Below are 16,606 nucleotides of genomic sequence, written 5' to 3'. Positions count from 1 at the left end.
AAATGCTTTATAAATAAGAGTATTACTTTTTATTTTTTCTTAACTGGCAAATCCTGAGGTACGGGCAAATCCAAGCACACTCATTGTGATAGGTAATTTCAGATTACTCTCGTGACGTATACTATTGTGGCTTTCGGAAGATTAACATGAACATTGCTGTGTGGAGCTAATTCATTAATACTATCGTGTAGTGCTTTTTGGATGATACCAGTTGTCGATATTATTATCGGGAATATATCATGTTCATGTTCCACAGTCTTTCAACTTCCTCTTTTAATTCGGCATATTTCTGGAGTTTTTCATTAATTGATATCTGTAATTTATGTGTGTTTGGAATGGCTATATCTATTTAAAAAAGTTGTTATTGCTAGTTTGTCCGGTACAATTATAGCTGGACAGTTATTATGAATTGTCCTATCTGTAATAATTGATCGGTCACAGTTGGATTTGTCGGACTCTAACTCTAAAAGTGCAGCATGCTTGTACTTACAATGAGGGATGGTTTTTTTCATCAGCTGTGGTTTAAGCAAGATTTTTATGAAAGTTATCTACCACTTGATAGTGCAGTACTCAGATTGAGTAAAACTACCGCAGGATCCTGTAATGTGTTCAATTCTTTCTGGCTTCTTTTGTAATTTTCAGCATTTATCATCTTGAACCTGTTGCCCTTTATTCTTTATTATTGATAACTAGATGTGTTAACCACCTGTTCCTGTATGCTCCCTTCTGTTTCTGGGAAGAGGTCTCCATCTCTGAGCCAGGTGCTTGACACTTCCTTGTCGACATCTAGTGCGCTCAGATCCTGGGGATGTCTTCCGTGGGGAGTCAGACTCTTCCACTCTTCCAAGGTTAACGTTCTTCTATTATGATCGTTTCTTCATTTTTATGGGTTATGCTTTCATTTGCGTTCAGTGATGTGTACCCCTTATCAGAATTGCATATGCTTGTACGGAGTGCTGAATCCTGCTTGCGTTGATAAAAATATATCATTAGAGCTAATTGTGGATTTCAGAAAGGGTAAGATGAGGGAACCCAACACACCAATCCTCACAGAGGGATCTGAAGTGGAGAGTGTGGGCAATTTCAAATTCTTGGCTGTCAATATCTTCGAGTATCTGACCTGGACCCAATATATGGATGCAGCCACAAAGAAACTACAACAGTGGCTATATTTCATCAGGAGTTTCCAACATCACTCGAATATTTCTACATTTGTAACTTGGAGAGCATTGTAACTGGCTGCATCACTGTCTGGTTCATGGGGACTACTGTACAGGATCGGAGTAAAGCGCACACTCAACGGTTCAGAAACTTCTCCTCTGCCATCTAGTTTCTGAATGGACAAACAACCCATCGATAGTGACTCACTAATCTCTTTTTTATTTCTATTTCTGCACACTTATTTACGGAATCACACAGACATGCATAGCTATACTGTATATGCTTTCTTTGGAAATTAGTTCCATTATTTGAATTAATTGTTTTAGCTCCACTGATGCAAGAGCAAATCATTTCCGATCATCCCTGTATAGTTGTGTCAAGGTATAATTCGTTTGTTTTTTTTTTCTAAATTGATACCTGATTTTTGTCTGTTTCAGGAAATTCAAGAGTGGGTTTAACGCCAGACAAAACCATAGTGGGCTTAGTGTGTCACTCTGGAAAATGTCTCCATTTATTTTGGTAACAGTGGTTCTTCCGTTGTTCTTGTTAATAGGGCATTTATTGTACTTCATTAGATGTTGTAGAAATTTCACAAGTATTGGATGCATCTTATATAATATTGAAACCTCTTAACCATGTTACAGACAGAATCAAATAGTTTTTGATAGACAATATAACACTGAGAGATTTCTACACTCCCCAGTGCTCGATAGATACATAATCTATTATCAGTTGCTCCTTAAATCTGTTCATACACTGAGTGTATTCTTTCTGCTCTTCTGTAAGTATATTGTGGTTATCTAAGTGAGTGGTTATTAGTAACGATCTGCACGATGTTACAATTTTATATATAAAATTGTCTTCTTATCATTGGGAGCCAATCATAACATAGAAGGTAATCATTCAGTAGTCTTATAAATGCAGAATTAAAGCTGTCCTTGAGGCTGGTGGTACATACCTTCAGCCTTTTATATCTTCTGCCCCATGGGAATATGAAAGAGAGCCTGTTTGAGGTGGTTTGGGGTTCAGCAGCAAGGCTTTGGGCGGGGTTAGCATCTTGCCAACTTGATGGAGTTCTTCCAGGAGGTGACAAAGGTGATGGATGAAGTTACACATGGAGATCTTTTACTTGGATATTAGTCGGGTGTTTGACAAGGTCCCACATGGAATCCTTATACAGAAAATTAACATGCTTGAGTACTGTGTGAATTGTCCTGGCTGGAGGTAACCCACACTGGGAGAAATTTCTTTCACTGGTGGGTGGTGAATCCGTGAAATTATTGTCATAGACAGCTGAAGACGACAAGTCATTGGGTATATTTAAAATGCAGGTCGATAGGTTCTTGATTTGGAAAAGCATCAGCTTTTACTGGGAGAAGGCAGAATAATGGGTTTGAGAGGATTTGCGGAGCAAATTCACTGAGCCAATCGGCGATTTTACTCCTGGATCCTATGGTTTTAGGGAGCATCTGGAGTATTGTATTCACTTCTGATTTCCAGCTTTTGGAAGTATTGGAGAGGGTGCAGAACAGATTCATCAGGGTGTTGCCTGGATTCGGTGACATGTACTACAAGGAGGGGTTTGATAAACTTGGTTTGTTTACTCTGCAGTTAGAATAGAGATTTGACTGAGGTGTACAATTTTGATAGATAAGAGTTTGGATTGACAGCCTGCATTTTGTTTGTTTGGCAGGTGGTGACTAGTGGGGTGCCACAGGGCTCGGTATTGGGACCACAGCTGTTTACCATTTACATCAACGATTTAAATGAAGGCATTGAGAATAACATCAGCAAGTTTTCTGATCATACTAAGCTGGGTGGCAGTGTGACGTGATGAGGATGTTAGGAGAATTCAGGGTGACTTGGATAGGCTGAGTGAGTGGGCAGATACTTGGCAGATGACGTTTAATGTGAATAAGTGTGAGGTTATCCACTTTGGAAGTAAGAACAGGAAGGCAGATTATAATCTGAACGGTGTAGAGTTAGGCAAGGGAGAAATACAAAGAGATCTAGGAGTACTTGTTCATCAGTCACTGAAGGTGAATGAGCAAGTGCAGCAGGCAGTGAAGAAGGCTAATGGAATGTTGGCCTTTATTACAAAGCGAATTGAGTACAAGAGCAAGGAAATCCTTTTGCATTTGTACAGGGCCCTGGTGAGACGACACCTGCAGTATTGTGTACAGTTTTGGTCTCCAGGGTTAAGGAAGGACATCCTGGCTGTAGAGGAAGTGCAGCATAGATTCACGAGGTTAATCCCTGGGATGTCCGGACTGTCTTACGCAGAGAGGTTAGAGAGACTGGGCTTGTAGACGCTGGAATTCAGGAGATTGAGAGGGAATCTGATTGCAACATATAAGATTATTAAGGGATTGGACAAGATAGAGGCAGGAAATATGTTCCAGATGCTGGGAGAGTCCAGTACCAGAGGGCATGGTTTGAGAATAAGGGGTAGGTCATTTAAGACAGAGTTAAGGAATGCACTGCCTCGGAAGGCAGTGGAGGCCAATTCTCTGGATGCTCTCAAGAAGGAGCTAGATAGGTATCATGGATAGGGGAATCAAGGGATATGGGGACAAGGCAGGTACCGGGTATTGATAGTAGATGATCAGCCATGATCTCAGAATGGCGGTGCAGGCTTGAAGGGCCGAATAGTCTACTTCTGCACCTATTGTCTATTGTCTATTGTTATTTTTTTTACATAAGGCTGATGTCTAATACCAGAAGGCATTTGGTTGAGGTGAGATGGTGTAAATTTACAGCAATTGTGGTAAGTTTTTTCACAGAGTTGTGGGTGCATGGAAGTTACTGTCTGGGTCATGTCGGTGGCAAATATGTTATAGATGCTGCAAGATATACATGAATGTGCAGGAAGTGCAAGGATATGGTCAATAATATAAGAAAGGATTCCAAAGTATCCAAAGTATTTTTTTTCTTTTCCAGATGACTGCTGGAAAATGATGTTGTAGTTGCAGTAACGGGTGAAAAGGAAATGCCAGACAAACTCTGTGGAAGTCACGAGCGGAATTACAAAAGGTAAAGAATATCAGCAAACAGAAGTGTGTGTAGTGCTATTTCAAAGGAAAAGGAGCTTGGAATATGAAAGGTCTGAAGATAGAAAAGTCACCAGGACTGGGTCATACAGTGTATCAGGAGCCTGTCTGGGGTGTGTGGGAATTCCCAGAGCATGAGGACCTGGAGTGAAGACTTCAGCAGTACCAACAGCTGGATTAAGACAAAAATACAATGCAGAATATTCAGGCTGCAAAGAGAGATTCTCTGAATTGTAACCTGAATCCAGAGATCGGCGAATGATTAATGGTGAATTTTGATTCTGAGGTTTTGCCAAGTCACAGACTAACATTTGAAATGTGGTTTGAACTGCACATTTCATCACTCACCTATCAGTTGAGTGGGTAACTCAGATAACCCTTGGCCGATGTTCATGTATTCCTGTGGATCAGGACCTGTTTAAATATAAAACAAAATCCATGGAAACAGAGCTAAAATAATTAAAATAACTGAAATGTTTATTTCAATGTGTCTTTGTGTTCAGTGCGTGGTTTTAACATACCAAGTTCCTGTATTTCCCTCAGTATTCTGTCCAGCTTCGGTAACTCAGTCCTCCATGTCACAAAGGATTCCCACATCGCCCTCCGGGCCCGGGAGCCTTTGCCCATCACCAAACTGAGGAAGAGTCTGGAACTCTCTGCCCGGTTTCCCTTCTCTGTCAGTTCAGTGACTTTCTATAAAAAGGAAACAATGAAGTTATTGTGGAGCAGACAGACAGACGTGGAGAATGTGCAGGAAAATATCTGTTCATGGCCCCAGTAGCTTCAGAACAGTTGCAGTCACTGGGCTGCTGCCTCATCCGCCCTGGGTTCAGTCATCAACAGAGAAACAGTAACTGAAGGAAATTCTAAATCAATATTGTGAAAGAATAAGGATTTCCAAATACCCTAGAGTATATTCAACGTAATTAACTTATTTGTCCATCAATGTGCAACATTACATCAAAAAGATGTGACAAGAACGGAAGAGAGGGGAGAGCGAGAGAGCAAAAATGGGTGGCAGGGATCACTGAATCATCGTTGAAAGAAGATCATATTTGAGTGCTTATACCCAAGGATAAATAGTTAATCAAAAGGACAGGCGGGTAAGTGAAAGGGTTGGGTTGATTCTGATCTCATAGAAAAATAAATGTCCTTATAAAGAGGTGGTAGCGGAATGGACGATGTAGATGTTAAGAAACTGCATAGGAAAAATGACCCTGATGGAACAGTAACCAGGATGTGGGCTACAAATTCCAGTGGGAGAGAGAAGAGGCATGTAAAGAGCTCAGTGTTAAAATAGTCAATGGGGAATTTCAATACGCAGGTAGCTTTGGAAAATCAGTTCAGTGCTGAATCCCAAGTGAGGGAATTTACAGAATGCTTATGAGATGGCTTTTGAGAGAAGCCTATGGTTGAGCCCACTCTAGGAAAGGCGGATCTGGATTCGATGTTGTGTATTGCACCAGATTTGATTGGGGAGCTTCAGCTAAATAAACCCTTAAGAGGCAATGATCATAAAATAGCAGAACCCACACTGCAGTTTGAGAGGGAGAAGGTTTAAGTTAGATGTATCCGTATTACAGTGGAATAAAGGAATTACAGAGGAATGAGAAAGGAGCTGGGCAAAATAAATTGGAAGAGGACACTAGCAGAGGCAACAGCAAAGCAGGGATAGATGAGGATTCTGGGAGTGATTTGGAAGGCGCAGGTAGAGGTGGATAATTGCAAAGATGAAAAATTATACCAGAGGGAGGATGACCAACCGTGGTTGACGAGGGAGTCAACGCAGCACAAAGGCAAATGAGAGGACACAGAATATAGAAAAAGATATAGAGGAAAGCTTTTACTAAACAGCCGAAAGCAACTAAAAAGCCGTAAGTAGAGAAAATATGAAATATGAAGTAGGTTAGCTGCTAATGTAAAATAGCTCACCAAAAGGTTTGTCTGATATTTATGCTCTTTTCGGACAACCCATTGATTTTTGGGGTCATAAGACATCAGTGGTAGTTCATGTCGAACCAATTTTAAAGTTTTTCCAGGGAGTTACGGGAAAGTTGATGAATCGAAGGAATTGGGTGTTGTCGAAGGAATGCACGGCACTTGACAAGGTACAGCACAGGAGGGTGGGCAAGAAAGTTCAGTTGCTCAGCATGCAAATTAAAGTGGTAAATTGGATTTGACTTTGGATTTTTGGAAGAAGACAGAAAGGTTATAGACTGTTGAATCTCTGACTGGGAGTTTTTAATTCGTGCTGTGCCACAGGGATTGGTGCTGGGTCCGTTGTTGTTGGTCATCTATATCAACGACCTGGATGAAAATGTGGTCAATTGGATCAGCAAATTTGCAGATGACGACAAGAGTGGAGACGTGTAGTGGAGAGTGAGGAAGGCTACCAAATCTTGCAGTGGTGTCTAAACCAGCTGAGAAATGGGCTGAAAAATGACCGATGCAATTTAATGCAGACAAGTGCGACGTGTTGCACTTTGGAAGGACTAAGCAGGGTCAATCTTAGACAGTGAGGATTGTGGTAGAACAAAGTGAACTTGGAATACAGGTCCATAATTCATTAAAAGAGGCAGCAAAGGTAGATACACACACAAAATGCTGGTGGAACGCAGCAGGCCAGGCAACATCTATAGGGAGAAGCGCTGTCGACGTTTTGGGCCGAGACCCTTCGTTAGGACTAACTGAAAGGAAAGATAGTAAGTGATTTGAAAGTAGGAGGGGGAGTGAAAATGCGAAATGATAGGAGAAGACCGGAGGGGGTGTGGTGAAGCTGAGAGCCAGAAAGGTGATAGGCAAAAGGAATACAGAGCTGGAGAAGGGAAAGGATCATGGGATGGGAGGCCCAGGGAGAAAGAAAGGGGAGGGGAGCACAGATCAAGATGGAGAACAGGCAGAGTGATGGCCAGAATGAGATAAAAAAAAGAAGGGGGAGAAAACTAAATATCTCAGAGATGGGGTAAGAAGGGGAGGAGGGGCATTAATGGAAGTTAGAGAAGTCAATGTTCACGCCATCAGTTTGGAGGCTCCACAGCCGATACATAAGGCGTTGTTCCTCCAACATGAATGTGGCTTCATCTTGACAGTAAAAGAGGACATGGATAGACATATCAGAATGGGAATGGGAGGTGGAATTGAAATGTGTGGCCACTGGGAGATCCTGCTTTCTCGGGCGGACGGAGCATAGGTGTTCAGCGAAATGGTCTCCCAGTCTGCGTCGGGTCTCACCAATATATAAAAGGCCACACTGGGAGCACCGGACGCAGTTTACCACACCAGCTGACTGACAGGTGAAGTGTCACCTCACCTGGAAGGACTGTCTGGGGCCCTGAATGGTGGTGAGGGAGGAAGTGTAAGGGCAGGTGTAGCACTTGTTCCGTTTACAAGGATAAGTGCCAGGAGGGAGATTGGTGGGAAAGGATGGCGGGGGGTGACGAGTAGACAAGGGAGTCGCGTAGGGAGCGATCTCTGCGAAAAGCAGAAGGGGGTGGGAGGGAAGGATGTGCTTGGTAGTGGGATCCCATTGGAGGTGGCGGAGATTACGGAGAATTATATGTTGGACCCGTTGGAGGTGCGGAAGTTACTTTCCAGCCCCCCCTTGCAAAAACCTACACCCTGTCAGTGGCCACACATTTCAATTCCATGTCCCATTCCCATTCTGATATGTCCATATAACCATATAACATTATAACAATTACAGCACGGAAACAGGCCATTTCGGCCGTTCTAGTCCGTGCCGAATGCTTACTCTCACCTAGTCCCACTGACCTGCACTCAGCCCATAACCCTCTATTCCTTTCCTGTCCATATACTGATCCAATTTTACTTCAAATGACAATACCGAACCTGACTCTACCACTTCTGCTGGAAGCTCATTCCACACACCTACCACTCTCTGAGTAAAGAAATTCCCCCTCGTGTTACCCTTAAACTGTTGCTCCCTAACTCTCAACTCATGTCCTCTTGTTTGAATCTCCCCTGCACTCAATGGAAAAAGCCTATCCACGTCAACTCTATCTATCCCCCTCATAATTTTAAATACCTCTATCAAGTCCCCCCTCAAACTTCTACGCTCCAAAGAATAATGACTTGTTCAACCTTTCCCTGTAACTTAGGTGCTGAAACCTAGGTAACATTCTAGTAAATCTTCTCTGTACTCTCTCTATTTTGTTGACATCTTTCCTATAATTTGGTGACCAGAACTGTACACAATACTCCAAATTCGTCCTTACCAATGCCTTGTATAATTTTAACATTACATCCCAACACCTATACTCAATGCTCTGATATATAAAGGCCAGCATACCAAAAGCTTTCTTTACTGCCCTATCCACATGAGATTCCACCTTCAGAGAACTATGCACCACTATTCCTCGATCACTCTCTTATACTGCATTCTTCAACACCCTACCATTTACCATGTATGTCCTATTTGGATTATTCCTACCAAAATGTAGCATCTCACACTTATCAGCATTAAACTCCATCTGCCATCGTTCAGCCCACTGTTCTAACTGGCCTAAATCTCTCTGCAAGCTTTGAAAACCTACTTCACTATCCACAACGCCACCTACCTTAGTATCATTTGCATACCTATTAATCCAACTTCCCAACCCATCATCCAGATCATTAATGTATATGACAAACAACACTGAACCCAGTACAGATCCCTGAGGCACACCACTAGTCACCGGCCTCCAACCTGACAAACAGTTATCCACCACATACAAACAAGCTGGATGAACTCAGCAAGTCGGGCAGCATCTGTTGCAATGAACAGTCAACGTTCCGGACCGAAACTGTTGATATGTGTTGATTTGATCACAGCATCTGCAGCATACTGTGTTTAGTTACCCACCACTACTCTCTGGCATCTCCCATCCAGCCACTGCTGAATCCATTTTACTACTTCAATATTAATACCTAATGATTGAACCTTCCTAACTAACCTTCCATGCGGAACCTTGTCAAAGGCCTTACTGAAGTCCATATAGACATCATCCACTGCTTTACCCTTGTCAACTTTACTTATAACCTGTTCAAGAAATGCAATAAGATTTGTCAAACATGATTTTCCCCGCACAAATCCATGCTGACTGTTCCTAATCAGACCCTGTCTATCCAGGTAATTATATATACCATCTCTAAGAATACTTTCCATTAATTTACCCACCATTGAGGTCACATTGACAGGCCAATAATTGCTAGGTTTATTCTTAACACCATTTATAAATAATGGAACCACATGAGCAATATGCCAATCCTCCAGCACCATCCCCGTTTCCAATGTCATTTGAAATATTTCTGTCAGAGCCCCTGCTATTTCTACACTAACTTCCCTCAAGGTCCTAGGGAATATCCTGTCTGGACAAGGAGATTTATCCACTTTTATATTCTTTAAAAGATCCAGTACTTCCTCCCTTTTAATGGTCATAGTTTCCATAACTTCCCTGCTTGATTCCCTTACTTCCACAATTCAATATCCTTCTCCTTAGTGAATACCGAAGAAAAGAAGTTGTTCAAAACCTCCCACAACTCTTTCGGCTTCACAAATAGCTGTCCACTCTGATTCTCTAAGGGACCAATTTTATCCCTCACTATCCTTTTGCTATTAATATAACTGTAGAAACCCTTCAGATTTATGTTCACCTTACTTGCCAAGGCAACCTTGTATCTTCTTTTAGCTTATCTAATTTCTTTCTTAAGATTCTTCTTACATTCTTTATATTCCTCGAGCACCTCATTTACTCCATGCTCCCTTTATTTATTGTAGATATCTCTCTTTTTTCTAACCAAGTTTCCAATATCCCTTAAAAACCATGGCTATCTCAAAGTTTTAACCTTTCCTTTCAACCTAACAGGAACATAAAGATTCTGTACCCTCAGAATTTTACCTTTAAATGACTTCCATTTCTGTATGATATCCTTCCCATGAAACAAATTGTCCCAAATCCAATCCTTCTAAATCCTTTTGCATCTCCTCAAATTAGCCTTTCTCCAAACTAAAATCTCTACCCTGGGTCCAGTCCTATCCTTCTCCAAATTATATTGAAGCTAATGGCATTTTGATCACTGGGCTCGAAGTGTTCCCCAACACATACCTCCGTCACTTGACCTATTTCGTTCCGTAACGACACACCTTCACTCTGCGGGTGTTGAGAGTGTAGAACGAGCTAGCAGCGCAAGTGGTACAAGCGGTTAAGAGAAGTCTGGATAGGTACATGAATGATAAGGGTATAGAGCGCCATGGCCTGGTGCAGGTCAATGGGAATAGGCAGTTTCAGTAGCCCAGCATGGAATAGATGGACCAAAGGGCCTGTTTCTGTGCTGTACTTTGCTATGACTATGACAAGTCAGCCACTTATTGTTTGGGAGCTCAGGTGGAGATCAGACCAGCTGTGGTTAGCAGGTTTCCCTCCCTCAAGTCCGGCAGTGAACCCAGTTGGCCCAATTTACAATATCACAGTTTCATATTCATGCTGAATTAACGACTTGAGAGGAATTGACCGACGGCTCTGATAAGATGAAAAAATTAGTTTTGGACTGGATGCCTGTTCAACAGTCCAGATATGCAGTCACTGCTCTTATATCGCATTGATAAATACAGCAGGTGTGAGAGGAAAAGGTGAAGCTGAACCTGCAGTTACCACTGCTCCCCACCTTAACAGCTGAAACCAGATCTGCTGGAGACAAGTCAGAGATCAAAGTCTCCATTCCCATGTCGAACTCCTAGAACGTGCAGGAGATTAATATCGATCACTATTCCCTCTGATACCAGAAGCTCAGTGACGATACACTAGATACACGCACTGTGAGGGTCCGGCCCTAAATCCACATTCCGGTTCACGGTCCGGTCCACGGACTCCGGACTCCGGGTCCACCGACTGTCCCTCATTTCCGATTGGACTCAAGCATTTGCACCCGATGCTCATCTTGTTGGCTGGGAATAAAAGTGGCTCTGGGATTGAGAGTAGTTGGGGGGTTATCCTGTCAGTCTCTGCTTGGTGTACCCCACTGGTGGAAGGCGAGTTCTTTCACTGAGTTATGGATTTGACTGTTCTGTAGCCCGCTGAGTTTACCGGCCACCTCAAGTCTTGAAGCCACCTCAGACCAAGCTTCCTTCCTTTCCCTTGCATCCGTCGGGTAAGTCAGGCTGTTTGCCGTTGCCCGGCGGTTGGTTCTGTGCCTTCCTGTTCCTTGTCTCCGTCGGGTTGTGTCCCGCATCCTGCTCAGGAGTCCCGCGGCCCGCCCAGGAGGCTAGCTCCAAGAAGCCAAGACTCTGGCCCGTTCTGTACCTTCCTGTTCCTTGTCTCTGTCGGGTTGTGTCCCGCGTCCTGCTCAGGAGTCCCGTGGCCCGCCCAGGAGGCTATCTCCAAGAACCCAAGACTCTGGCCTTGAGCAACCCAAGAATCCAGACTCGAGCTACCCAAGCCTCCAAGCACTCCAAGTCTCCAGAGAACCCAAGGCTCTAGCCTGGAGCTACCCAAGCCTCCAAGCACTCCAAGTCCACCAGGAACCCAATTTCCATCGGGATCAATAAAGTATGTCTGTCTGTCTGTCTCCATGAACTCCAGGAACCCAAGTACCCAAGGTCTCCAAGTCTCCATGGACATCAGGAACACAAGTCTCCAAGATTCCCAAGCACCCAGGACTGTAGCCTCATTCTACCCGAGCCTCCAAGAACCCCAAGCCTCCAAGATCTCCACGAAAGCCACGAACTGTGGCCTGTCCCGTCCCTTAGCTTTGTTCCACCCTGTTCCTAGTACTTCAGTGTCAATATTTGGGTCCCATCTCAACGCTCCCCCTTATGACACTCACCTCATTTTCTTCTCTACTGAAATGACCCTCCTTTGTCAACATCCAACCGAGTCTTTCAACCTTTTCTTCAATCGCTTGTTTGAGTCTGTCCCTGTAGAACTTTGTCAGTTGGTACAGTCGATACTCGCCCCCCTCTGCCAGGAGGTCAGAGATTGTAAACTCTGGCTCTGCGAATATAAAAAGAGAATGTCGTCACAGACTCAAATATCGCTTGTCTCCACTGCTCTCACCCAACTCAACAAACCAGTCATGTCTTGAATCTTAGTGTTCACCTGCTTTCAGCTGGAAACACGGATTTTGCCCTAATCTCCAACATTGCCCTTAAAACAGACCCATCAATGCGCTGGGCCAGTCGTTAACAGGAGGACCACATTCACTAGAAACCTGTCTCTCCCACTGTCCCACCCACTCACCAATTTCAGTTTAAGATGAGCAATAAGTGTTGGGACTGTCAATGATAGTCACTTCCCAGAGATACTCTCTCCATCCTGGCGAATACATCTCCCATAACTCATGTCCTGGAAATACTCTCTTATCCAGATAGCTGCATTTCCTCCGATACACATCCTGGAAATCATCAGAGCAGGGAAAACATTTCCTGTAGTGGGGTAATGGGTGCCCACTACAGCACATGCACCACACCCACACATTTCCCCTCTCTGACCAACCCTCCAAGAAAGAAACACATTTACCCGCCTTCCTACCTCATTCTGTGAACACATCACCCTCACATTTCACTCACCCGCTCCTTGTTGGAGACTTGACAATTCCATGTTCAATGAGCTTCCGAGCTGACAGGCAGTCACCTCACTTGTGCTGGTTCCAGGGTCCTGATCGGTGTCTCTGACGTCACTGTCTCTGGACTGACTTTGCTTCACTTCCGCTGCGGCCGAACCACATTCCATTGGGACATTGCTCTCAATCTGACCCTGCTTTGGCACCTTGCTCCCCGTGTCCCGATCATCTTCCCTTAGAGATTTGCCTGGTAAAAACCGCTTGAGTACTTTCCGTGCCCGATTTAATTTCCCACCTGAAGTAAATGATGAATAGCAGGTTTAGAGTGATTTATACTCGAACAAAGATTCACAATGGGTGTCTGCAATGGAGCTGAGACTCCGGCTGACCAGATTTGGAGTGGGACTGTGCTGCTGAATGTGAACCACACTTCCTGCTAGGAGATCATCCCAATAAGCCACTCTCAGAAAAGAACTGGATAGAAACAGTAATACTGATAACCGACTATGCATTAGTTGAACACACTGATAACCAGCGGTTATTAATGCAACGGCATCAGGTGAGAGCGGGAATTATCAATGGTGTTATCTCCCACAGACATAAATCTCCCTGGATCACAAACTGTCCTGTCACCTGTGTCACTCACAGACAAGCCACCGGATTACTGATGGTCCGATCCTCTAGATCACACGTTCTTTGTTTGCTTTGTCACACACTGTCTTGTCCCCTGGGTCACAGACTGTCCATTGCCTTGATACGAACAATGTCCAGTCCCCTGGGTTACAGACTGACCATAACCTTGAATCCCATGATGCCTGGTCCCTGGGTCCCATCCCATCTCTTGGATGATGATTGTCAGGTAACAACTGTACAAGTCATTGGCAAAGGGAGAGTCTTGATGGGGCTGTTTGGTTTTTGTGTTAAATGGTTTGGCTGGGACAGTTTGCCCTGGATCATGGGAGCTTGAATGGTAACCTTATGTAGCGGGGTGCTACGCGCAGCGCTGAAATTACGACACGGCGTCGATAAACTGCAACCACAGAATAAGTTTATTTCCAAAACACAGTCTTGCTTTAAAGCCTGTCTCCCCCACTCGATACTTCGAGAGGCACGTAACTGAAACTCCTTGAGGCTATCTACCTTTGTCTCTGGTTCTGGCTAATTGTCAGCCGGTTCGAGTGTGCTAGTAATTGGGTCTCCACATAACCGCCCCCCCCCCCCAGAACTGGCGGTACACCCCCCAATGTCCACAGTCTGGGCCGGACCCTGTTTGTGAGGTCGGCCTCTGTGCCGCGGTGCCGGAAACTCGACCGGTTGCGCTAAGTCCACATGGGCCGGTTTGAGTCGGTCCACCGTGAAAACCTCCTCTCTCCCCCCAACGTCCAGCACGAACGTGGACCCGTCGTTTCTGATCACCGTAAACGGCCCCTCGTAGGGTCGTTGCAGCGGTGGCCGATGCCTGCCCCGGCGTACAAACACAAACTTACAGTTCTGCAGGTCTTTGGGTACGCAGGTCGGGTGCTGCCCATGCCGCGAAGTGGGTATGGGGGCCAGGGCACCGAGCCTCTCGCGTAGTCTGCCCAGGACCGCTACGGGTTCTTCCTCTCGCCCCCTTGGGGCTGGTATGAACTCCCCGAGAACGACCAGGGGCGCGCCGTACACCAACTCGGCCGACGAAGCGTGCAGATCGTCTTTGGGCGCCGTGCGGACGCCGAGTAGGACCCAGGGAAGCTCGTCCGCCCAGTTAGCTCCTCGCAGGCGCGCCATGAGAGCCGACTTCAGGTGGCGGTGGAAACGCTCCACCAGTCCGTTCAACTGTGGGTGGTAGGCAGTGGTGTGGTGCAGCTGAGTCCCCAACAGGCTCACTGGACGGGTGCCATAAGTGCTGCCGTTCGCGGACCGTAGGGGGGGGGGGGGGGGACCCGGCGCCCTGCTGCGGGTGTCGTAACTCGTCGGAGGTAAGACGCCGATCTCGGCACCGGTGTCGACCAAAAACCGGCGTCCCGACTGTTTGTCCCAGACATACAGGAGGCTATCCCGATGGCCAGCCGTCGTAGCCATCAGCGACGGCTGGCTCTGGCGTTTCCCAGGAACTGGCAGGGCGGGCGACACGGTGGGCTTCGGCGCCCCACCGCTGGTGGTAGAAACGCCATTGCTCGTTGGGCTCCACACCCCGGCCTCTGGGTTTAGCGGGCTCTGCGGCCGGGCCTGGACTGGTTTGCTGCTGGGAGCGTGGCCGGGTGGTCTGTGCGATGGACGCCCCACTCACCTTCTTGGCGTTCCATAGATAGATAGATAGATAGATAGATACTTTATTCATCCCCATGGGGAAATTCAACATTTTTTTTCTAATGTCCCGTACACTTATTGTAGCAAAACTAATTACAACCAATACTTAACTCAGTAAAAATATGATATGCATCTAAATCACTCTCTCAAAAAGCATTAATAATATGGCCCGGGCTGCCAATTTCCCGGGGTCGCTGAAATCCGCGTCGGACAGCAGCAGGCGTATGTCCTCGGGCAGCTGCTCCAGGAAAGCCTGCTCAAACATGAGGCAGGGTGTGTGTCCGTCGGCCAGAGACAACATCTCATTCATTAAAGCTGATGGAGGCCTGGCTCCCAAGCCATCCAGGTGCAGTAAACCAGCAGCCCGCTCGCGCCGTGAGAGCCCGAAAGTCGCTATGAGCAGGGCTTTGAATTCCGTGTACTTGCCGTCCGCTGGGGGAGACTGTACGAACTCCGCAACCTGGGCCGCTGTGTCCTGGTCGAGGGAGCTCACCACGTAGTAGTAACGGGTGTCCTCTGAGGTTATTTGCCGAACGTGGAATTGGGCTTCTGCTTGCTGAAACCAGAGGTGAGGTTGTAGCGTCCAGAAGCTTGGCAGCTTCAAGGAAACCGCGTTAACAAATGGTTACGGTCTGCCATCTCCGGTCCAAAAAAACGTTTGGACCGTCGGGGTCACCAATGTAGCGGGGTGCTACGCGCAGCGCTGAAATTACGACACGGAGTCGATAAACTGCAACCACAGAATAAGTTTATTTCAAAAACACAGTCTTGCTTTAAAGCCTGTCTCCCCCACTCGATACTTCGAGAGGCATGTAACTGAAACTCCTTGAGGCTATCTACCTTTGTCTCTGGCTCTGGCTAATTGTCAGCCGGTTCGAGTGTGCTAGTAATTGGGTCGCCACACTTACACATTTAATGAACAAATATAAAAATGCATGATTTAAAATGAATGGCAGTGATGTAAATAAATGATACTCGGAACTGAATTTTTGTTAAAAGATTATGACATTTTTGATGTGATGATTGACGCCAAATATGTTTTCTGTATAAGTAAGAGGGGTAGGCATAATAAGCTGTAGCTTCAGCTGACACCCTTTTGGTCAGTTTTAAAGAATATCTACATGTTCTTGTTTTTTTATTATTATTTAATTTTGTCTTATCAAATCATCGTTGAAAATGATGTTTTCTGTTATGTTTTTACAGACCGAAATAAAATTTCATTCATTCTTTCATGCGTTCATTCGTACAAAAGGGACTGAAGAAGCATGTTTTTTCCCCACGGAGCGGGTGATGAGTATAAATTACGTGCAACCAGAGGAGGCTGTAACACAAATAAAATTACAAAGTTGAGAATATGTGGCAGGAAAAAGAATAGAAGAAGTCTGCAAGGGAAATTTGGGAAAAGCTGCTGGGAAATCGGGCAAGCTCAGAGACAGTTAGAACAGTATGAATTAGTTGGGCCGAAGGACCCGTTTCCAGGCTGTAATATCTCTTTCATTCCACCTGGAATCACAGAGTTGAGCACAAACACAGTGCCTACAGGAGACAGA

At 45.3% G+C, this 16,606-nt stretch overlaps 1 protein-coding gene across 2 annotated transcripts in view; it reads right to left on the bottom strand.

Annotated features, from left to right (window-relative positions):
- Positions 1 to 16,606, bottom strand: part of LOC140720375 (NACHT, LRR and PYD domains-containing protein 3-like) — a 41,054-nt gene that overhangs the window by 3,224 nt on the left and 21,224 nt on the right. For both annotated transcript variants that reach the window (XM_073035251.1, XM_073035252.1), the window contains exons 5-8: positions 12,775 to 13,062; positions 12,033 to 12,199; positions 4,733 to 4,904; positions 4,560 to 4,625 (exon numbers count right to left, since the gene is read on the bottom strand). In XM_073035251.1, the coding sequence (XP_072891352.1) occupies positions 4,560 to 4,625; positions 4,733 to 4,904; positions 12,033 to 12,199; positions 12,775 to 13,062 (693 nt within the window). The remainder of the gene's footprint in view (positions 1 to 4,559; positions 4,626 to 4,732; positions 4,905 to 12,032; positions 12,200 to 12,774; positions 13,063 to 16,606) is intronic.

Source organism: Hemitrygon akajei, unplaced genomic scaffold, assembly GCF_048418815.1.
Source record: "Hemitrygon akajei unplaced genomic scaffold, sHemAka1.3 Scf000041, whole genome shotgun sequence".
Taxonomy (NCBI): domain Eukaryota; kingdom Metazoa; phylum Chordata; class Chondrichthyes; order Myliobatiformes; family Dasyatidae; genus Hemitrygon; species Hemitrygon akajei.
The sequence above is the reverse complement of the archived record's forward strand: the minus strand, read 5'-3'. Positions and strand labels throughout refer to the sequence as shown.